At 39.3% G+C, this 24,784-nt stretch overlaps 1 protein-coding gene across 6 annotated transcripts in view; it reads left to right on the top strand.

Moving 5' to 3' along the window:
- SLC25A21 (solute carrier family 25 member 21) overlaps positions 1-24,784 on the top strand; it is a 553,178-nt gene that overhangs the window by 322,293 nt on the left and 206,101 nt on the right. For all 6 annotated transcript variants that reach the window (XM_061394952.1, XM_061394951.1, XM_061394950.1 and 3 more), the window contains one exon: positions 18,016-18,064. In XM_061394952.1, coding sequence (XP_061250936.1) covers positions 18,036-18,064 — 29 coding nt within the window. In that variant the 5' untranslated portion in view covers positions 18,016-18,035. The remainder of the gene's footprint in view (positions 1-18,015; positions 18,065-24,784) is intronic.

Genomic DNA, 24,784 nt, shown 5'->3' with positions numbered 1-24,784 from the left:
GTGATGCCATCCAACCATCTCATCCTCTTTCATTCCCTGACATATATATAATCAGTCATTGCTAAACTCTGTTCAGCTGCCAAAATCAGTGATAAACTGTATTATCTTCAGTGTTCCTTAAAGGCCAGTGATACCAAATTCATTTACAACTGAACTGAGTATCCAGTATTTCTAAACGTTTGGGGAAATAATGCATATTAGATTTAATTTATTCCATTTTCATATATAGTGTTATATGAGTCATGTAAAATGGGATACTTGCCAAATTAAAGTGAGGAGATGCCAAGCATGAATAACTTACACAAGATACAGAGTTAATCATATTTTTATGTGGAAAACTTCATTACTCAAGAGTACATTGCCTTAAAAGAAGTGCATGGCTTTTACTGAGTTATATAAACCTCTGTTAAATGGATAATCTTGGAGTTTATGTAACTAGAATGATATTTGTTATACACAGAGTATATAGATTAATTTGCTATGTGGATGATATTTGAAATAGCAACTTAAGCTTCAAATAAACATCCAAAATGGAGAATTTGAATTAAAAAAAAATCTTTTATTGTTATTTAAATGATGGGAAACATAGTCAAATTTTTTGTACCTTTATATACTTGAGAGTAATTTTCACTTAAAAAAAAAATTTCACTTGGGAGTAAATTTCACTTAAAAGCAAGATTTTATATTGGGAATCCAGTTTAAGTTCAGCTAACTCTCTATTGACAATTGTTAAATATTACAATTCCCCATTAACTGGTACTCTAGGACTCAAAACTAAAATAAAAATTGATATTTTATGATTTCTTAAAACCTAGTGAGATTCTAAAAGTATGTGGTTTATCTTAGTATTATTAGTAATATTTTATAAAATTCTATTTATTTTTAAATACACAATTATGTGCAATGTATATGTTTATGAAATTAGTTTTAACAGTACATCTCATCCCCAACCTTTCTAGATAATAGTTTAGTATAATTCAAGTTAGCTCAAATACATTATTGTATTGCCTTTGTCCCATATTAGTTAAGATTACTAATCCTGTGTAATTTACACCACTATAAATGTTTGTTAGCCCTCACTTCTTACTTTTCACGTTTATTTAACTTCTGCTGCTTTTATGTTTATCCAACTTCCTTTGGATCATATAAAAGATTATCTCAATCTCAATTTTTTCTGAGAGAAAAGGCATGCAATGTATCTTTAGCTTATCACAGATCCATTTCTAAAACTTGCAAATTAACCTGTTTCCTTTCTTGTCATTCTTTCCTCTTCTCCCTGTTTCCTGCCTTAGTGGTCAGTGCCACCTACGTTTTTCTTTGGATTTCCATCTCATGATCTAATGCCTTAGGTGCTTTCTTTTTTCCATGAGGCAATGTTTGCACACAGCTGCTCTGTAATGTATAGCATATATTGGCTTGAGAATGGAAATTTCACTTCTGTAAAGTGGTTTGGGATACACTTTTGTGCAAGATGCTATGCCAAACTGAACTGTGGATTGTAACATGCAGCCAAAGTTACCTCTGTTTGCCCCTCCAGGAAGCAGTGTGCAGTTTTAATAACCATGATGCCCTATTGCAATGACTTCCAGAGTTATTATGTAAACCTTTCAAGCAGGGCTTATGTCTTCCCTATTTCTTCACAACTTTCCTGTACAATAAATACTTTCTAAATGACAGGTTTAGGTGAGCTGGGCCTTATCCACAAGTTAACATCTTATGCAGTATATGTATATTTAAAACTTGAGCCATTTCATTTTCTTTCCAAGTTTGCTAATCTCACAGGAATATAGAATAACCAAACCATAAACCTGGGCTCCTAATAGAAAAGTGTTTTTTGAAGTGAAGTGCAATTAATTAGTCCCAGTACTGTTGTTACTGGATGGTCAGCAGTGTGGAAAATAAGTCAGTTAATTAGGATTAAAACTTAATTATTTAGATAAAGAAGCAGCTAGAGTGTTGTTTAAACATTCCAAACCCACTCTTATTTTTCAAAGCACAAAGAAAAAGATGTTACAAAGAGATTTTAAAACTCTGAAATTCTCTTTTCTATAGCCCTCCATCCAGGGGTTCACATGTGACCAGATCCCCACCAATCAGATGTCCAAACCTCCTTCCCACAGCTATTGGCCCAGGGACTCACATGTGACTGAAGTGAGAGGTCTATCAGAGCCTTCCCAGGACCTTTCTGTTGGAGCCAGCAGGGAAGTGTCCTGCTTGCTTCCTGCATCTGAAAGGTGACAGGATGGGAATCAGGGGCTCTCAGAGGCAGTATACCTCTCTGTGTTAGGAAACCTCTGTAGCAGGAGTGAATAAAGACAAGCAGAGGCAAGCAGATGAGGGAAGGGGAGAGAAAGTCTTAGAGCCAAGCATCCCTGCCATTGCCGTCATTTCAATTATAAGCCAATGAATTCCCTTCTTGTGATTTATGTTGAATTTTGACTTAAACAATCAAAAGAGCCCTGACAAATGATTTTGGTTGGAACTGACTATCTGCATGAATAAAAAGCATTGTTTCTCTCACACCAACTCTCCTGCCTTTTCACTGGTAAGGTAAAACGGAAAATGTGAACTCTGTGTTTGTTCATCCTGGAAAACACCACTTTAAAACACAAATGACTCCTTGTAGGAGTATCTTTCAAACTGCGTGAAACAAATATTGAATAAATTAAACTGCAATGGAGAAAACAGTATTGCTTCATTTATTGAACAATGGCATTTTAGATTCTGTGCTCATTTTAATAATTGTACTGTGGTCTAATTGGACCCATATCTTCCATATTAACTTTTAATCTCATGCTCTTAAATTCATTTTCAATGACGAGTGCTCCAAAACCCATTCAAAGGCAAGAGAAAGCCTTAGGTGTAGCTTGAGTAAACCTGTAATTTCACTCGGCTTCCCAGGTGGCACAGTGGTAAGAATCTCCCTGACAATGAAGGAGATGAGGGTTCAATTCCTGCTTTGGGAAGATCCCCTGGTGTAGCAAATGGCAACCCATTCCAATATTCTTGACTGGAAAATTCCATGGATAGAGGAACCTGATGGGCTACAGTCCATGGGATTGCAAAGAGTCAGACACAACTTAGCATGGGCATGTGTGCACACACACACAGACACACACATACACACACTCTGTAATTTCACAGTGTTGGTCTTGAAACACTTCATAATATCATTTTTCTTTTTCCTTGGAAACAGGGAAATCCTCTCTCCTCGTTGGTTGTAAGCTGAATTTAGTTCAGAAAAGGTGCCATTTATGAATTCATAATATAGCTAGCAGCTATATTGATGTTGATGCTATTTGATTTGGCATTTGTATGTGTCAGGGCTTCCCCAGTGGCTGAGTGATAAAAAATCCGCCTGTAGTGCAAAAGATGCCAGAGACTCAGATTTGATCCTTGGGTTGCAAAGATCCTCTGGAGCAGAAAATAGCAACACACTCCAGTATTCTTGCCTGGAAAATCCCATGGACAGAGGAGCCTGCTGGGCTGCAGTTCATGGAGTCACGATTCAGACATGACTGAGTGACTTAAACCACCACAACCATATGTCAGGGTAAAGCTTAACTGCTGTATCAGAGAGACCCAACCATTCAGCAGCTTAAAGAAGGAACTATTTCTCTTTCATGTGACAGTTCTGATGGTAATAGTTCAGTTCATCAGGGAGTCTTTGCTCCTCATAGTCACTCTGGGACACAGGTCCCTTCCAGTGGTTGCTCTGCCATCCCCTAGGGCACTGTCTGGTCATCTGTAAGGTATAACTTCAGTTACTACCACCCTGAAGTTCTAATTAGTGGGAAGAGGAAATTAGGTAGGAGAGAGGCATACTCATGGTCTTATGCACTCTGCTTCTCACATGCCATGGATGAAGAATTTAGTCACATGGTCACACACAAAAGATGCTGGGAACTGCCATATTTATGAGATAGATGGATCATGGTATCAAGAAAGAGAAATTGGATTTTGGTGGAGCTCAGGTATTGTTTCCAGAGATATTTTACGTTTTTAGATTGTGCCACTGTTTCACATGTCCACTTATCACATGCATTACTTTGGTGCATAAGAAAAACAAATGAGGACATTGATCCTTGGAACACCAAAGTAGCACGTGAAGAAATTTTATTTGTCTGTTTTCAGACTTTTTAGACAACCTGAGAATTCCAGGGTAGATTGTCATGGTTTTAATTTTCATCCATCAAGAGATTCTTTTAGTGAGGATGCATTTTAAATTGCTTGGCAAAAAGTTAGGGACTGCCTTCTCTAAAAAAGATGATTCATTTTAAAAATCTTTCATTAATTGCTATGTAACTTTGCTTTTGAACTGTGGTGTTGGAGAAGACTCTTGAGAGTCCCTTGGACTGCAAGGAGATCCAACCAGTCCATCCTAAAGGAAATCAGTCCTAAATATTCATTGGAAGGATTGACACTGAAGCTGAAACTCCAATACTTTGGCCACCTGATGCAAAGAACTGACTCATTGGAAAAGATCCTGATGCTGGGAAAGATTGAAGGCAGAAGAAGGGGACAACAGAGGACGAGATGGTTGGATGGCATCACTGACTCGATGGACATGAGTTTGAGTAAGCTCTGGGAGTTGGTGTTGGACAGGGAAGCCTGGCATGCTGCAGTCCATGGGGTCACAAGGAGTCGGACATGACTTAGCGACTGAACTGAACTGAACTTTGCTTAAGAATAAGAATATGAATGTGTCCTTTTACTTTCTTTTTTTACTTTTTGTCCATTTTTACTTGAGGACTTAATACTGCAGATTCAAAATTTCTTAAAGTAGTTTTATTGGGTTCGTGACCCATCTTTAGAGGCCTATGTTTATTTGTATAATTATTTTAGTTGGTGTTTCCAATTTTCTACGTTTCTATATGATGTAATTTGGCCATTAAGTATATTAACTGCTTAAGGTATACACATTTTGGTACATTATTGGATCTTAGTTAAATATTTGCCAAACCATAAACCCAAGGAAACCTTGAAGATTAAAACTAAACAAAGAGAATATCTGCTGAATCTAGTTCAGGGAATAGTGAACATCCTTCAGTGTATTTGTTCTTTACATACTTGGTATTACTCAATAATATGACCAACAGTTTGTTCATTCAACATTTTTATTCCGTATATAGATAGTATACCATACCTTGTGCTAGATACTGGAGACACTGAGGAAGAAAAACAAGCTATTTAGTTACTATGTATTCATAAAAACAGGAACTTAGTAGTTATCTCAGTGTTAACTCCACCTCTTATCCCTCTAACGCTTTCCTCTAGTATCCTGACTCCAACAGGACTAGCAAGCCTATGCTCTTTCCACCATATCCTCATCCCCATTCATCTTCACTTCCCTCTACTCAGCTTAAGTTCCAGAGTCAACCATTATAATAATTTCCTGGCACACATTCTTTTCGTTGCCCTGTCACTTCCTCATATTCACTTGACAAAACCTCATTCTGGTTTGCCTATTCTGCCTGCACACACACAGCCAAAACGTGGCTATCGAAAATGACACTAAGTCATGACCTCTGACCTCAAGTGTACCCTTAGTGCTGCCTCGTAATCATACTACTATATGTTTCCCCATCCATCCCTTCCCTCACTCCTACTGACAACTATCTCATACCTTCTCTCTGCTTTCTCCAACATCCCCTTCCTTATTCTCACTCTCGGTTGATGACCTTGCTTCCTGAGAAAATGGAAAACGGAAGCAAGCAGAAGAGAACCAACACCTAGAACTATGCTAGGATAACTAACACAGTATGCACTCAGAAAAATTTGATGAATGAAAACCCTCCTGATCGTGTACTTGTCTGGCTCCCAGAAAACTGGGGTTAAGCGCATTTAATGTTATACAGTAGCAAAGACACATACCACAGTGCTTGTTTGGATGGAAGCCATGGAGGCAGATACTGTTTCTAGTGAGTTAGTAAGTTAAGCATATTAACTGATATCAAACATTGATTATTATTTAGATTATATTTCTGTGAGTAGTAATATATTCAGTGCTATTATAATTAAATATTTGTGTTATAAAATCTATCTGCCATCATGTTTATGTAATGTCTCACACTTCAGAATCTAAATATTGTTTTTCAGTTGATACTTATTTTGCTTGAAGGGCAGTTTCATTTTTGCAAGTTTTTCATGTGGAAGTAAAGATTAGCTTAACCCATACTTAGTGAAAATTCTGTGTGATTGAACTGTATGGCTGACTACATAACTGAAAATGAATCAGCTTTCTTCTTTGTTCCCCATAAGCCAGACCTTGATAAAGCACATGGGCTTCCCTTGTGGCTCAGATGGTAAAGAATCTGCCTGCAATGTGGGAGACTTGGGTTTGATCTCAGGGTTGGGAAGATTCACTAAAGAAGAGCATGGCAACCCACTCCAGTATTCTTGCCTGGAGAATCCCCATGGACAGAGGAGAGTGGCGGGCTGCAGTCCATGGGGTCACAAAGAGTTGGACATGACTGAGTGACTAAGCACATAGGGGGATTTATCTAAAATAAATCCCAGTAAGCTGGATTTCATAAAAGCATGGTACCAAGGCTGGTATGGAATAGAAGTTCAAAATAAATAATTTCTATAGCTATGGTTCTAGGTCATTTGGCAAATAAAAAGTTAAGAGCTATTACATAAAGGCAAGTGTGATTAAGTGCAAAACACTTGGCTATATATTAATTAAGGTAATAGTGGCACATATTTTAACAGTTCTAAGTCTCTTACTCTATCAAGATGAACAATGAGATTGCAAGAAGTAGTACTAATTCTTCCTGTTTCTGGACTCCTATCCAGTGACTGAGGCGAAACTGTCTTTAAAGTAACATTTTCCCTCCTCTCTTTTAAGATGCTCATACCCTTGGAGGAGGGCAGGGGAAAGAAGCTGTTTTCCTGGAAGACTGTTGCACTCATTACCAAATCTCTATGTGGTCTAAGTATTGGGAAAACAGCATTGTGAATCACATGCATGGTCAGTAGTTTGGTGGGTTGGATGGTTTTCTTGGGTATCAATTCCTAAGAATTTCTTTAAAAATTCTGGCATAATATCATAATTTTATTGTTAAATTATCATGAACAGAAAATATGGGCTAAAGGTTGATTTATGGAACCCTTGGAAATTTGTGACAAGCAGAGTTAAAGAAGTTGTTGCTGTTGTTTAGTCCCTAAGTCATGTCCGACTCTTTGCAACCCCATGGACTGTAACCCGCCAGGCTTCTGTGTCCATGGGGTTTCCCAGGCAAGAATATTGGAGTGGGTTGCCCTTTCTTCCTCCAGAGGATCTTCCCGACCCAAGGATCGAATCCAAGTCTCCTGCATTGGCGAGCGGATTCTTTACCACTGAGGCACCAGGGAAGCCCCTGAGTTAAAGAAGTACTGGTAATTAAAAACTCTCCATATACTATACTTTAAAACTCTCCATATACTATACTTTTAAAATTATTTGAACCTAATATAGATAACATTGGAGAAGAAAATGGCAGCCCACCCCAGTGTTCTTGCCTGGAGAACCCCATGGACTGAGGAGCCTCAAGGGCTGCAGTCCCTGGGGTCGCAAGGAGTTGGACACGACTGACCAACTAGGCAATAAAGGTAACAGACTTTGTAGTTGGATTTGGGCAATGTTGGTCTGGTAAGTGTTTAATAACTGGCTCTCTAGAAAACAAACAAAATCTCTGATTTGTACCTTTTGGTATTTTCCTTAGTGTAAATACTCCTACCATGGGCAGTTTCATGCTACCACCATGATGCCACTGAATGTGTGGTTGGGAAGAGAGGCTTAGCATCTGGCCGGTAAGGGTCAGCTTTACTACAGAACTGGAGGAGTGGGCAGGGAGGGCCTGAGCTCTGTTGCTGAGTCTTGTGACAAATAGAAAGATCCTTCTTTCCAGGCAGTTCAATAATAGAAGGAAGGAAGACCAACTGTGAGGAAGTTATCAAACTTTTTTTTTTTTTTAATTTTTTTCTTTTTTTTTCTTTATTTTTTTAAATTTTATTTTATTTTTAAACTTTACATAATTGTATTAGGTTTGCCAAATATCAAAATGAATCCGCCACAGGTATACATGTGTTCCCCATCCTGAACCCTCCTCCCTCCTCCCTCCCCATACCATCCCTCTGGGTCGTCCCAGTGCACTAGCCCCAAGCATCCAGTATCGTGCATCGAACCTGGACTGGCAACTCGTTTCTTACATGATATTTTACATGTTTCAATGTCATTCTCCCAAATCTTCCCACCCTCTCCCTCTCCCACAGAGTCCATAAGACTGTTCTATACATCAGTGTCTCTTTTGCTGTCTCGTACACTGGGTTATTGTTACCATCTTTCTAAATTCCATATATATGTGTTAGTATACTGTATTTATTTGAAGAGGCTGGAATTTAATTATTTCAACCACTAAAAATAAAGGATAATTATGTGATGTAAGTGCTAATTGTTGTTACAATGGCAGCCATATTAATTATAGTACATAAATGTATTAAATCAACAGGCTGTACACCTTAAATTTACATAATGTCATATGTCAAATATATTTCAATTTAAAGAAAAAAGAAATTCTGAGGCAAAGCAATATATCTTCTTTGTGACTGATAGAGAAGTCCCCAGAATTGGTCAAGTCTCTTTTGAATGGAAAGAGAGGTCCTGGTACTCAGCAGATAGAGTGGAGTCCTAATTTCTACAACTACCCTTCTGCATGTTGATAGACTTCCAATGTTGAAATGCTAGTCACAGTGAACATTTTTTTCACTCTGGATACACAAAATACATTGCAACTTTTTCCGAAGTGTATATATAGTATATACACATGCAATCGTGAAACAAGTGATACGTCTGTTTCTCTTCACATTTCCTTCACTTTAAAGACATTTTGTGTGTATGTGTGTGCTCAGTCACTTCAGTTGTGTCCAACTCTTTGCAACCCTACGGACTGTAGCATACCCTGGTCTTTTGTCCACGGGATTATCCAGGCAAAAATATTGGAGCAGGTTGCCATGCCCTCCTCCCAGGGATCGTCCCAACCCAGGGATTGAACCTGTGTCTCTTGTATCTACTGCATTAGCAAGTGGGTTCTTTACAACTAGCACCAACTGAGAAGCCCTTAAAGGCATTTAATACACTTCTTGAGGAATTTCTGAGAAATAACTCCAGAAAGAATAAAGAGACAGAGCCAAGGCAAAAACAATACCCAGTTGTGGATGTGGCTGGTGATAGAAGTCCAATGCTGTAAAGAGCAATATTGCATAGGAACCTACAGGTTATATCCATGAATCAAGGCATTGGAAGTGGTCAAACAGAAGATGGCAAGAGTAAATGTTGACATTTTAGGAATCAGCGAACTAAAATGGACTGGAATGGATGAATTTAAGTCAGATGACCATTATATCTACTACTGTGGGCAAGAATCCCTTAGAAGAAATGGAGTAGACATCATAGTCAACAAAAGAGTCCAAAATGCAGTACTTGGATGCAATTTCAAGGGTGACAAAATGATCTCTGTTCATTTCCAAGGTAAACCATTCAATATCACAGTAATCCAAGCCTATCCCCCTTCAGTAATGCTGAAGAAGCTGAAGTTGAATGGTTCTATGAAGACCTAAAAGATGTTCTAGAACTAACACCCCCAAAAGATGTCCTTCTCATCACAGGGGACTGGAATGCAAAAGTAGGAAGTCAAGAGATATCTAGAGTGACAGGCAAATTTGGCCTTGGAGTACAAAATCAAGCAGGGCAAAGGCTAACTGAGTTTGGTGAAGAGAATGCACTGGTCATAGCAAACACCCTCTTCCAACAACACAAGAGAAGACTCCACACATGGACATCACCAGATGGTCAATACTTAAGTCACATTTATTATATTCTTTGCATCCAAAGATGGAGAAGCTCTATCCAGTCAGCAAAAACAAAACCGGCAGCTGACTGTGGCTCAGATCATGGACTCCTTATTGCCAAATTCAGACTTAAATTGAAGAAATTAGGGGAAACCACTAGACCTCTCAGGTATGACCTAAATTAAATCTCTTACGATTATGCAGTGGAAGTGACAAATAGATTCAAGGGATTAAATCTGATAGAATGCCTGATGAACTATGGATGGAGTTTCATGACATTGTACGGGAGGCAGTGATCAAGACATCCCCAAGAAAAAGAAATGCAAAAAGGCAAAATGGTTGTCTGAGTAGGTCTTACAAATAGCTGTGAAAAGAAGAGAAACTAAAGGCAAAGAAGAAATGGAAAGATATACCCATTTGAATGCAGAGTTCCAAAGCATAGCAAGGAGAGAAAGGAAAGCCTTTCTCAGTGATCAGTGCAAAGAAATAGAGGAAAACAATAGAATGGTAAAGATGAGAGATCTTTTCAAGAAAATTAGAGATACCAAGAGAACATTTCATGGAAGATGGGCACAATAAAAGACAGAAATGGTATGGACCTAACAGAAGCAGAAGATATTAAGAAGAGGTGGCAAGAATACACAGAAGAACTGTACAAAAAAGATCTTCATGACCCAGAAACCACAATGGTGTGATCACTCACCTAGAGCCAGACATCCTGAAATGTGAAGTCAAGTGGGCCTTAGGAAGCATCACTACGAACAAAGCTAGTGGAGGTGATGGAATTCTAATTGAGCTATTTCACATCCTAAAAGATGATGCTGTGAAAGTGCTACACTCAATATGCCAGCAAATTTGGAAAAGTCAGCAGTGGCCACAGGACTAGAAAAGGTCAGTCTTCATTCAAATCCCAAAGAAAAGCCATGCCAAAGAATGCTCAAACTACTGCACAATTGCACTCATCACACGCTAACAAAGTAATGCTCAGAATTCTCCAAGCCAGGCTTCAGCAGTACGTGAACTATGAGCTTCCAGATGTTCAAGCTGGATTTAGAAAAGGCAGAGGAACCAGAGATCAAATTGCCAACATCCGTTGGATCATCAAAAAAGCAAGAGAGTTCCAGAAAAACATCTACTTCTGCTTTATTGACTACACCAAAGCCTTTGACTGTGTGGGTCACAACAAATTGTGGAAAACTCTTTAAGAGATGGGAGTACCAGACCACCTAACCTGCCTCCTGAGAAATCTGTATGTAGGTCAAGAAGCAACAGTTAGAAGCGGACATAGAAAAACAGACTGGTTCCAAATCAGGAAAGGAGTATGTTGAGGCTGCATATTGTAACCCTGCTTATTTAACTTATATATAGAGTACATCATGCGAAATGCCAGGCTGGATGAAGCACAAGCTGGAATCAAGATTGCCAGGATAAATATTAATAACCCCAGATATGCAGATGGCACCACCCTTATGGCAGAAAGCAAAAAAGAACTAAAGAGCCTCTTGATGAAAGTGAAAGAGAGTGAAAAAATTGGCTTAAAACTCAACATTCAGGAAACTAAAATCATGGCATCCGTTCAATCACTTCATGGCAAATAGATGGGAATTAGTGGAAACAGTGGCAGACTTTATTTTTGGGGGCTCCAAAATCACTGCAGATGGTGACTGCAGCCATTAAAAGATGCTCGCTCCTTGGAAGAAAAGCTATGACCAACCTAGACAGCATATTAAAAAGCAGAGACATTACTTTGCCGACAAAGGTCCATCTAGTCAAAGCTATGTTTTTTCCAGTAGTCATGTATAGACGTAAGAGTTGGACCATAAAGAAAGCTGAGCACTGAAGAATTGATGCTTTTGAACTGTGGTGTTGGAGAAGACTCTTGAGAGTCCCTTGGACTGCAAGGAAATCTAACCCGTCCATCCTAAAGGAAATCAGTCCTGAATATTGGAAGGACTGATGCTGAAGCTGAAATTCCAATACTTTGGCCACCTGATGCAAGGAACTGACTCACTAGAAAAGACCCTGATGCTGGGAAAAATTGAAGGTGGGAGGAGAAGACAACAGAGGATGAGATGGTTGGATGGCATCACTGACTTGATGGCCATGAGTTGAGTAAGCCCTGGAAGTTGGTAATGGACAGGGAGGCCTGGCGTGCTGCAGTCCATGGGGCCACAGAGTTGGAGAAGACTGAGCGACTTAACTGAACTGAACTGGGGTATTTTACCATCTGCCAGCCTAATCCACAGCTTGCTTTTCCCCTGGTGTTTCTCATTGCATTACTCATTGTATTAAGGCCCGTATATAGCAGTTAACTTTCCATAAAAGACCAACAATATATCTGAAAATTGAACCACTTACCTAAGTGCACTTGGAGCTTACTTGGGGTCTAATATAAAGTTTAATAGCAAGTAAAGGAAAATAAAAGGATAGCTTCCATTGAATTAAAAAAGCAAACAATAATTTTAAAATATATTACATTGAGCTGAAATTGAGTTTAGTAAAAACTTTGCTTACAAGTGAGATTTTCATTAGTTTAATAATTCTCAGCTTTTCTGTCCTTTCATTCAAAGTGTGCTTTTTAAAAACCCACTTGTTTTTAAGCTCTGCATCAACTTTTCTTCCTTCCTTGTACATTCTCTATCTATCATGATTTCATGCATAATGTATGTATATGTTTATAACTCTGAAATATATTTTCCTATATTCTGAAGTCGATGAAATAATAAACTTTATGAGAGCAAGAAGTTTATGCCAAGGAAGTTACTGCACTCCCTTTAGTTTTGTGCTAATGACCATTGCTTGGAGTTAGTTTCTTTAGAAAAATACAAACTAATAGTAAACTTCCATGATAATATTTGCTCAGAATTTTCAAGGAAGTCTGTGGCTTGCCCAAAAGCTTAACTTTTAACAACATCTTTCAAACCTGCGAAATTACACTGCCTATTTAGCCAATTCAGTGTGCATAATATTAATTTACTATGCCACAAAGGTAGTATGCTTTAACTGTTATTAGGGGAAAGTATTTATTTGATTTCCCTTTATGAGTCTCACATTGCTTATAATTCAGTAGGGCTACCACATTTTCTGGGCAGGCTATCAAATAGGATGTTGTAATGATTTGCTTGACTAGTAGAATAGATGAAAAAATATTAGTTCTGTCTGTAACTGTTCTATTTTTGAATTTCAGATTTGCACAGTTTGAGACCATTTATTCCTCGTGGTTTTCTTTAAAAATTTTTTTAAATTCCTTTATATTTTAAAGAGTTAAAGATGTCACACAAAATCAGGGTAATGGTTAGGGTACTATGATTTCAGAGGACAAAATAGAAGACAAGTTTTATTTTAAAATGCTTGGGCTATAGTACAATGCAAAATTTTTGGCTTTGGTGAAAGGAAAACATAGGTCTTACTTGTAACTGACATCTTGGGATGCTTGAATGCTTCAGCTCTCTCTCTGCATTACTATCCCTTTTCATCTTCATGAAGATGTTGAGATGTTTTCTGATTCATAAAAAGTTACTTAACAAAATTATCTTTGGAATAATCCATTCTACTTAGAGGATACATACAAACTCAGAGTGTTTCAGTAGACTAACTTCCTATATTATACATTATCATGGATTTCTTGAATAACTGGATGAAGTTCTCTTTATGTACGCTGAATTCTTAAAACTTCATCGTCTACATATTGTTGTAAAGGAGACCCATCATTGTGGCGGTTTATTATTTTATATAATCCGTTTCTTTTTTCAACAAATCTTTATCAAGCAACTACTAGGTTTCAGGTATATTTTAGGTACTTAGTGCATATTGGTGGACAATGCAGACAAAGATCTCTGCCCTGGTGAATCTTATATTCTACTGGAAAAGACAGGAAACAATAAATATAAAAAAGGAAGTAAATAATGTATTATGTTCGAAGTTGATAAGTACTTTGGCAAGAGGAAAAAACAGAGCAGCAAGACGTGTTTTTTTGTTTGTTTGTTTTTTGATTCTGGGATAGGAAAGAGCAGACCTCTGTATTAGAGTGGTCAGATTACTCAGTGACCACGTAAAGGAAGTTGGCCACGTAGAATCTGAGGGAGGAGTATTCCAGGCAGAGGGAATGGCTAGCACAAAGGCTGAAAGCTGAGACAGTCTTGGCATGTTTGGGAAACAGCAGAGACCACTGTGGCCAGAGTAGAATTAGTGAGGGGAGAATAGTAGGAGAGTTGCTGAGGGAAGTAGTGCAGGCCTGGATTATGCATGGCCTTTCTGTGAGTGAGATGGGGGTCGTTGCTGACCAGAGGGATGACGTGAAATGACTTACATGTTAAAAAGTATCACTCAGTCTGTTGGGTGAGAACAGATGGAAGGGGTCAAAGGTAGATGAAGGGAAACCTGTTAATGAGGTGCTGCAGTTAATCAGCTGAGAAATGATGACCATAACTTAACTAGAAGAGGGTCAAGAGTACAGGCAGTAGAGGAAGTGAGAGATGGTAGAAGTCTGTTTGTATTTTGAAGTAGAGCCAATGGATTAGAAGAGAATTTTGAGAGACAGAGGAGTCCACAGTGATTCTAAGGTTGAACAGGTTGGTTTTTGTTTTGTTTATTTTATTTTGTTTTATTGAATAGGGGTGTTGGGGAAGTTGTTCAGTTTTACTCATGTGAATTTTGAGAAAGTTGTTAGATATCTAAGCAGAGACATTAGATAGACAATCAGATACTTAAGTCTAGACTTTGAAAGAGAAGCCTGTACTGGACATGTATTGGGCAAGTTGTTAGCATATAGATGATAATTAAAACCATGAATTAGAATGAGATCACCAAGGGAGTGAGTGTAGATAGAGAACTTAAGAGTGAATTTCATGTATTTGGCATGATTTACTCAGTGGGCTTGTAAAGTTAAATACACCCTCTTCTCAAAAAACTCATGGTTTGTATTTGACTGTACATTTTCATAAATGCAGGAGATGCTATTCATATAGACTGTAGTGTCTGGAGATGAATATTGCAATGGCCAATATGGGGATGTGGGGAGCAGTGTGGAGAGTCAGTTCTGTATTTCTGTATGTTAGTGGCTATCAGTTCAGTTCAGTTCAGTCACTCAGTCGTGTCCAACTCTTTGTGACCCCATGAACCACAGCATGCCAGGCCTCCCTGTCCATCACCAACTCCCGGAGTTTACCCATACTCATGTCCATTGAGTCAGTGATGCCATCCAGTCATCTCATCCTCTGTCATCCCCGTCTCGTCCTGCCCTCAATCTTTTCCAGCATCAGGGTCTTTTCCAATGAGTCAGCTCTTCGCATCAGGTGGCCAAAGTATTGGAGTTTCAGCTTCAACATCAGCCCTTCCAATGAACACCCAGGACTGATCTCCTTTATGATGGACTGGTTGGATCTCCTTTCAGTCCAAGGGACTCTCAAGAGTCTTCTCCAACACCACAGTTCAAAAGCATCAATTCTTCAGTGCTCAGCTTTCTTTATAGTCCAACTCTCACATCCATACATGACCACTGGAAAAACCATAGCCTTGACTAGACATGTTAATGGCCATAACATGATACAATAAATGTTATTCTTGATATATGTAGTAGAGTTGTAATATAATATAATATTAATAATGTAAAATGTAATAGAATTGGTATATGTCATGGGATTGTAGAGAAAGGAAATGTGATTTGACTCAATGATAAGAAGGTGGAGTTAAATTTAGAAGACTCTGTTCTCAAACAATGTATCTTAGAACAGATTAATATATAATAACATTGTGTGTAGTTAAAATCAAAATTAAGACCTGAACTGAAGGATCACTTGACATTATCTTTTAATAACCTACATTCAGGTCCACCTTTGGGCACCTAGTTTGTCTTCCGAGATCCCCTATCCTATTGCTAAAAAGGCTACCAAAGCCCATTGCAGCATTGCTCATGGCTGAAGGCAGAGGTGGACGAGGAAGGAAGGCACAGGAATGACAACAGGACCACAGCATTCTAGCTTTCTATACGTGAGGATTCTGTTAGGAGTTAGCAGGGGTGCTATGTCCCATAATCAGTCCATCAATGTGGTCTTGCCCTTTCCATTGTCTCTTTTCTGTGGCTTAGGTTACAAAGGAATGGTTTTTAAAAGTGGATTTTCTACTTTCTGTTGTAAGCATTATAATCTCAAAAAAAAAAAAAAAAACCACTAAAAAAAAACATCTTTTCTGTGAAGTGATGCCTTTCTTTAATGTGATTTTCTGTTCCCAGCTCTAAGAATACTATTGAGTCATCCACCAGTGGTTACTGGCCAAGTAGGTGAGAATTCTAAAAAATGCTTCCAGGTGAAATACACACACACACACACACACACACACACACATATATGTGAAGTGAGTGAAGTGAAAGTTGCTCAGTCATGTCTGACTCTTTATGACCCGTTGGACTATACAGTTCATGGACTTCTCCAGGCCAGAATACTGGAGTGGGTAGTCTTTACCTTCTCCAGGGGATCTTCCCAACCCAGAGATCGAACCCAGGTCTCCTGTGTTGCAGGTGGACTCTTTACCAGCTGAGCTACCAGGGAAGCCCCGACTTTATGTAGGGGAATTTGCAAAATTCATACATATACACATACACACACACATACATATTCACACACATGTATATCTTTAACATTTTTAAGTGGTCTTTACCTCATGACATCAGCCTTGTATCCTACAAATAATCTCAGTTATAAAGCACATCTAAGCCACAACTGAATTAAAATTTTACTTAAAAATTATAAATATTTGGGACTGCCCTGGTGGTCTGGTGGCTCAGACTCCACACTCCCAATGCAGAGGGCCTGGGTTCAATGGAACAGTGATGGGGGTGTAAAGTAAATAAGGCAGATGGAATCTCTGTCCTTATGGAGCTTTTTGACAAGCAAACAGTTGCAGTGCCATGTAATAACACAAGTCCAGGGTACTGCAGGAGTGCATCAAAGGGCACCTGTATATATTAGAATTAGGTTCAAGGACAAGTGGCACAAAACCCAAATAGCAATAGTTTAAAAGAAATAGAAAAATTTTAACATGAATGTCTTGAGGTAGACCAGAACTCCATGATGTCAGACCTACTTCTGTCTTGTTGCTGTGCTGTGTGTGATCTCTAGGCCCCAGATCACCTCATTGTGCAAGGTGACTTCTCCTGCCCCAAATCCACATTCCACCAGAAGGAAGTAGGAAAAGAGAGGGGAGGAGCAGTCTCTGTAATTTTAAAAGACTTCCTAGAAATTGCTCAAACCACTTTCACTTACATTCCCATTGGCCAGAACTTGGTCATGTGGTGATCTAGCAGCAAGGGAGGCTGGGAAATGATGTATTTATTCTGGGCAACCAGGAAGAAAAAGAGGGTGAATGCTAGGGGACAACTAACAGTCTCTGCCTTAGGATTTCTGGGGAAATAATTGTCCAAATTGAGATCTGGGGTAAGTAGGATTCTCAGAAGTATATGTGTGTGTATCCTGACAGGAGGACAACATTCCAGAGAGAAGGAAAAGCTCAGGGAATTGAACACTGAAGAAACTGTTCTTTCACCAATCACAGTTAATCCTTGCATGATAGTGTTTGTGCTCTTCTTCTAGTTGGGCATTGGCTTTTCAGACTTAGAGGTGCTTGGGACTCCAGAACTTCCATGCTGTGATGAGAGAGATGGTGTATTTACCAAGGGGAGAGGATTGGAGCATCACCACTCATGTGTTGGCATGTTAATAAATGTAATTGGGAGCAGTGGAAGGGTTACTGGACAGATGATCAGATTGATAGGAGAACATAGTAAGAAGTTAGTATCACTCCTCTATTTAAAATCCCTGCTTGTGCCAGAGCACTTATAAAAATGTAGCTCAATGCTCTGTGATGACCTGGAGGGAGGCTCAAGGGGAAGGGATATATGCATACATAATCCTGTTGTACATAAAGGAACACTGTTGTACAGTAGAAACTAAGACAACATTGTAAAGCAATTATACTCCATTTTTTAAAAAACGTAGTCACATATCTTACTTCCATTGAAATAAAATTTTGTTGTACTTTAGCCTTTTGCTATTAGCCTCTGTTACCTGTCATGTCCAAAGGTCCAAGTGTTTTATTTGAATCTTCATACTTGAGAAACCAATACGTTCAAGAAAATAGGAGCCAGTCTTTGCATAAGTGTTTATTGGACTTTTCTTTATCATCTTTCAGGTCTTGTAGAAATTTGCCTGATGCACCCTCTCGATGTGGTGAAAACCAGGTAAGGTTCTGCATGAACAAGTTTTATTGACTTTGGCTGATATCCAAATTAAGATCTGTCAGAACACTAAATGCTAGAACTTGTCCTAGGCCGGTAGCTTCTCCCAATAATGGCATTTATATTTACTTCTTAAAGAAAATACTATTTGACAGATAAAATGTGAGCAGTGAAAAGCATTTCTCGATAGAGGTCATCTGAAGGTATATAATATTTTACTGCCGTCACATGACAACCATAAGGAATGATTTGTGACTTAACTGGTGAGCAAAGGAAATTTATCAAAATGATGTAAAAACGTAACTCTGTCTAGTAAATTATGACAGCAGACTTCCACTTGGCATTGCATATAGCAGATTGCTATTTAATAGTTAGCATTTTGGTGTGAAACTCCAAAATTTCAAGTAAACTTCTTTAATGGTGCTTAAAGAATTTATTCCTACATCTGTTTGCCAGTGCAGAGTGCCATATTTCCTGGAAAATGCATTTGCTCTTAAAGGGAGATACAAATCAGGGCAATGTATTAAGTCTGTTTACCAAGAGAAAACAAAACTTGTGGGTTTTAATATGATTTGGAGCATTTTTTTAGAAAAAATTAAATCTGTGACTAAATTACTGAACTCTATTTTTTCAAATTAAAAGCTCTGCAACTGTAGTGAAAGTTTCCATTTATTTGCATTGTGTCAATTCCAACAACATGCCTAGGATGGAGCTTAATAGCAGAAGTACCATCCAACAGTGATGGTCAAGCAAACCCTTACGACCACAGTTAGGGAATACTTGATGAGTGAGGCTGGTCATTGAATGGACATGTTGCTTAATTTACCTGAAGAGGCAACCGAATCTAGGCTGGTGGCTGAAAGCAAGGGAAGGTGTCTGTGACATGCAAATAATATTACATTTCTGATAGAGAAGATGAGAATGTGGCCTCTTTCATAGTCAGCTTTTGCACCTATAACAAAATTACATAGACTGGAGGCTGTTTTGGAGGGTGGAAAGCTCAAGATCAAGATGCCAATTTGATTCTTGGTGAGAACCCTCTTCCTGATTTGTAGACACTCACATTCTTGCTGTATCCTTTCTTGGTGATGGAGAGAGGAAACACCCATGTCTTTCTTCTTATAAGAACACAAATTTCATCATCATGGGATCCCCCATGACTTCATCTAAACCTATTTCCTCCCCACCCCCACCAAAGACCTCACCTCCAAATACAATCATACTGAGGGTTAGGGCCTCAATATGTGAATTCCGGGGGAGCCACAAACATTCAGTCTATAACAACCTCAAGTTACCAAACCCAAACACAGAAAGAAGGAAATCCAACTAATAGTCAAATGTAAGGTATGTGTAGGCTCCCTGTTGACTCAGTGGTGAAGAATCCACCTGCCAATGCAGGAGACATAGGTTCAATCCCTGGGTCAGAAAGATCCACTGGAGAAGGAAGTGGCAACCCTCTCTGATATTTTTGCCTGGGAAATCCCATGGACAGAAGAGCTTGAGGGGGCGTGGGTGGCTACAGTCCATGGAGTCACAAAGAATCAGACACGACTGAGCAACTAAACAATAAGGTGTGTGCACTCCCTGGACCATCTTTTATATAGAGTTCAGAAACTGAAGCAAAACTCGTCCTTTCCTTCCTAATTTTTATATTAACCTTCTTTGAAAAGCCAGAGTATTGTTATTAAACTCTCTGAGGAATATATAGTCTTTTTCATTTAATGCTAATTTCCTAAATTAGCATTGTGTTCAAATGAGCAAGGAGAAGTAAGAATGATTTAAATGAGACATGATATTGACATTATGGTTACTCATTCATTCCTGCAAGCCTTCATTCATTCATTTAGCAAAGTATATTGAGCATCTGGTGCATGTGGGTTCTAGGTTAGCTCTGCCCTCAAAGAGCTCACAATTTGACGAGTTAATAGGAATCTCATCACAGTGAATTAAAAAATGTCATTTCATGGAACTGGATTTGACTAGGGTATTTATTGAAATGTACCAATTCATTAGAACTTTGTCTTCTTTTTATATAGATATTTTTATGGAAAGGGAATTCACTGATTTAAATTTGTCAAGTGCTCTTACCTAACTTCCAGGGACCGTGAAAGAGAAGTCAGTGGGATAGTGGATGGTATTTGACCTACATGACAATAAAAACTATACTGAATACAGACTCACAATCATGAAATAAACTGAAAGCCCCAAACTCTTGCAGTTGACTGAATCAAAGTGGAATACACAAGATTGGAACCATGTGTCCGGGGGGCACTAACACACAAGTGACAGGGAGGGCACAGGACAGACTAAGTTATTGCTGAAATCATCACTGTTATATTGCACAGGAGATGACTATGCTTCTGAATAAGACAGACTGTAAACTATAAAGGATAAAACGTGAAACCACAGAGCATTAGTGATTTTACCAGGTTACTTTCCTTGATGAGAGTCAAGGGCATTGGGTTCTAAGTTGTTGCAAGCATTGTCAAAGTGGGCATGGGTTACACCAGGCCAAACCTCACGGCTTCAGTTTTTTGTGGGCTGTTTTTGCCTCTCATAGGATATTATTGCTTGAAGAATGGTACAGTGAATTAATCTGAGCATGGAAAGGCCTCATTTTCCCCAATATCCCAAGTGTTGTGAGTGAAGTCGCTGAGTCGTGTCTGACTCTTTGCGACCCCATAGACTGTAGCCTAACAGACTCCTCCGTCCATGGGATTTTTCAGGCAAGGGTACTGGACTGGGTTGCCATTTCCTTCTCCAGGGGATCTTCCTGACCCAGGGATCGAATCCAGGTCTCCTGCATAGTAGGCAGACGCTTTACCGTCTGGGATGTGGCAAAATCAATAAGTCTAGTTCTTTCTTTTTGGGTTCTGTTTGTACCTAATCCTTTTCTTTGTTGAATGAAAGATGACAGATTCTAAAAATGTATTTCCAAGTTCTTTCTTCACAGGAATTTTTTTCATTTTTTTTTTCACTCTGTAAATTACTGATTCTGTTACCCCTGGCTGGAGGGACGGGGGAGGTGGTAGTGTGACCTAAGCCCAAGGGTCAGGACTACCTGGCGATAGCTGGAGAACCGGAGTATATCCGTCTAGTGGTAGCTGGTCTCAGAGGAGCCTCAACCACTGCCAGATTCCCTGTCTGAGGCAGACAGGGAGAGGGAAGGTCTTCTGGCTTCTCTCTTCTCTCTACTGTCTCCTATCAGTGCTCCTAGATGCTAAACCCATGGAAGCCTGGGAGGCCCAGCTCAGCAGAAGGTGGTCCCTCTGAATAATAGAGCAGAGGACAAGGGAAGAGTGAGAAATGGTCTGCAGACAAACATTCAGAACTGACACACTGTCATTTTAGTGGGATTTGGAGAAAGAGCTGACATAAACATGCATTTTCTTCTTTTAAATTGAGATGTAATTGACATATTAGTTTCAGGTGTACATAATGATTCAATGTTTGTATATTTTGCAAAATAATCACAATAAGTCTAGTTAACATCCATTACCACACACAGTCACAATTTTCTTTTTATTGTGATGAGAACTTTTGAGATCTACTCTCTTAGCATCTTTCAAATGTACAATATAGTGTCCAGTTCAGTTCAGTCACTCAGTCGTGTCCGATCTTTGCAACCCCATGAATTGCAGCACGCCAGGCCTCCCTGTCCATCACCAACTCCCAGAGTTCACTCAAACTCATGTCCATTGAGTCGGTGAGGCCATCCAGCCATCTCATCCTCTGTTGTCCCCTTCTCCTCCTGTCCCCAATCCCTCCCAGCATCAGGGTCTTTTCCAATGAGTCAACTCTTCACATGAGGTGGCCAAAGTACTGGAGTTTCAGCTTCAGGATCAGTCCTTCCAATGAACACCCAAGACTGATCTCCTTTAGAATGGACTGGTTGGATCTCCTTGCAGTCCAAGGGACTCTCAAGAATCTTCTCCAACACCACAGTTCAAAAGCATCAATTCTTTGGCGCTCAGCTTTCTTCACAGTTCAACTCTCACATCCATACATGACCACTGGAAAAACCATAGCCTTGACTAGACGGACCTTTGTTCACAAAGTAGTATCTCTGCTTTTGAATATGCTATCTAGGTTGGTCCTAACTTTCCTTCCAAGGAGTACGCGTCTTTTAATTTCATGGCTGCAGTCACCATCTGCAGTGATTTTGGAGCCCAAAAACCTGAAGTCTGACAGTGTTTCCACTGTTTCCCCATCTATTTCCCATGAAGTGATGGGACCGGATGCCATGATCTTCATTTTCTGAATGTTGAGCTTTAAGCCAACTTTTTCACTCTCCACTTTCACTTTCATCAAGAGGCTTTTGAGTTCCTCTTCACTTTCTGCCATAAGGGTAGTGTCATCTGCATATCTGAGGTTATTGATATTTCTCCTGGCAATCTTGATTCCAGCTTGTGCTTTTTCAGCCCAGCCTTTCTCATGATGTACTCTGCATAGAAGTTAAATAAGCAGGGTGACAATATACAGCCTTGACGTACTCCTTTTCCTATTTGGAACCTGTCTGTTGTTCCATGTCCAGTTCGAACTGTTGCTTCCTGACCTGCATATAGGTTTCTCAAGAGGCAGGTCAGGTGGTCTGGTATTCCCATCTCTTTCAGAATTTCCCACAGTTTATTGTGATCCACACAGTCAAACGCTTTGGCATAGTCAATAAAGCAGATAGATGTTTTTCTGGACCTCTCTTGCTTTTTCCATGATCCAGTGGATGTTGGCAATTTGATCTCTGGTTCCTCTGCCTTTTCTGAAACCAGCTTGAACATCAGGAAGTTCATGGTTCACATATTGTTGAAGCCTGGCTCGGAGAATTTTGAGCATTACTTTACTAGCCTGTGAGATGAGTGCAATTGTGCAGTAGTTTGAGCATTCTTTGGCATTGCCTTTCTTTGGGAGTGGAATGAAAACTGACCTTTTCCAGTCCTGTGGGCACTGCTGACTTTTCCAAATTTGCTGGCATATTGAGTGCAGCACTTTCATAGCATCATCTTTCAGGATTTGAAATAGCTCAACTGGAATTCCATCACCTCCACTAGCTTTGTTCATAGTGATGCTTTCTAAGGCCCACTTAACTTCACGTTCCAGGATGTCTGGCTCCAGGTGAGTGATCACACCATCATGATTATCTGGGTCGTGAAGCTCTTTTTTGTACAGTTCTTCTGTGTATTCTTGCCTCCTCTTCTTAATATCTTCTGCTTCTGTTACTAACCATACATTACATCCACAGGACTTATTTTATAATGGAAGTTTATACCTTGTGACTATCTTCATCCATTTTCCTCAACCCCCACCCCTAGCCTCTGGCAACTACCAATGTTGTACTCAGCATCTATGAGTTTGATTTTTTATTTTTTAGGTTCCACATATAAGCGAGATCATATAGCATTTGTCCATCCTGCCTGATTTGTTTCACCTAGCCTAATGTTCTCAAATTCCATTCGTGTTGTTGCAAGTGGCAGTTTCCTTTTTTTATGGCTGTGTAGCATTCCATTGTCCCATGGACGGAGGAGCCTGGAAGGTTGCAGTCCATGGGGTCACTGAGGGTCGGACACGACTGAGCGAACTTCACTTTCACTTTTCACTTTCATGCACTGGAGAAGGAAATGGCAACCCACTCCAGTGTTCTTGCCTGGAGAATCCCAGGGATGGGGGAGCCTGGTGGGCTGCTGTCTATGGGGTCGCACAGAGTCAGACACGACTGAAGTGACTTAGAGCAGCAGCAGCAGCAGCATTCCGTTGTATATATATATGATGTATCACATTTTCTCCATCCACTGTCCAGTCATCCACTGATGGACCCTTAGGTTGCAAGCATGCATTTTCAATTCTGTTATGTTTAACAGAAACACGCTTTGCATTTTGAAAGATGATTAGAAATTGTAAGTAATAAATCCTTTATGGAAAGATTTTAGGCACTGTAGCACTTGGCTTTATGAGAAATCATTCATTTTCCTCCATATAAGTGTAGCTCTAGGGATAGACCTAATGTGAGCATAGGCTATCACATGAAAACAACCTTATTCTAAGTGTCCCCACCTGATCTGGCAGAGGAGATTTGGCTAAGATACTGTAAGCACAGCAGTTAAGTAGAATCAAGGTCTCCTTTGAGATTCTCCCCAGAGACATGCATGTACATTGTTTCATAGTTCTGTTTTTATACAAAGAACTTTGTGTACAATTGTTGTTGGACTCCCAGTTAAGAACCTGTAGCTACAAATGAGGAAAGACTTTATTTACTTGTATAACTAGGAAGACTAAAGGTAGTTTAGTTTCTGGCTTCTTATCCTCAAGATTTATATAAATAAAATAAAATAAGTAAAAATAAAATAATCAGTAATATCTCATACATTTCTCATGTTGTTTCTCAGTCTCTGTCTCTCCCTCTTTTCCTTGAGCTTTCCTTTCCCTACATGGGCTTCATTTTTGGTGTGGCTTTTCTCACTTGGCACCAGCTGGCCTCACCAGCTTCAAGCTTACATGTTCCTTGGTGCTTGTTTGTATTCTCTCCGATACAGGATTACCTAGTATTTAAGAACTCTGGCTCTAGAGTTAGGCTGCCTGGGTTTAAATTCTGCTTCTTTATTATCCATGTAACATCAGTTACTTCCCTGGGCTCAGTTTTTCATATCTTCACATAGAAACAGTAATAGTACCTACCTTACTGTAGGCAATAAATGACTATACATATGCATAGTCTTATATATAACATACATA

This window comes from Bos javanicus, chromosome 21, assembly GCF_032452875.1.
Source record: "Bos javanicus breed banteng chromosome 21, ARS-OSU_banteng_1.0, whole genome shotgun sequence".
Taxonomy (NCBI): domain Eukaryota; kingdom Metazoa; phylum Chordata; class Mammalia; order Artiodactyla; family Bovidae; genus Bos; species Bos javanicus.
This window is presented reverse-complemented; position numbering and strand designations above follow the sequence as displayed.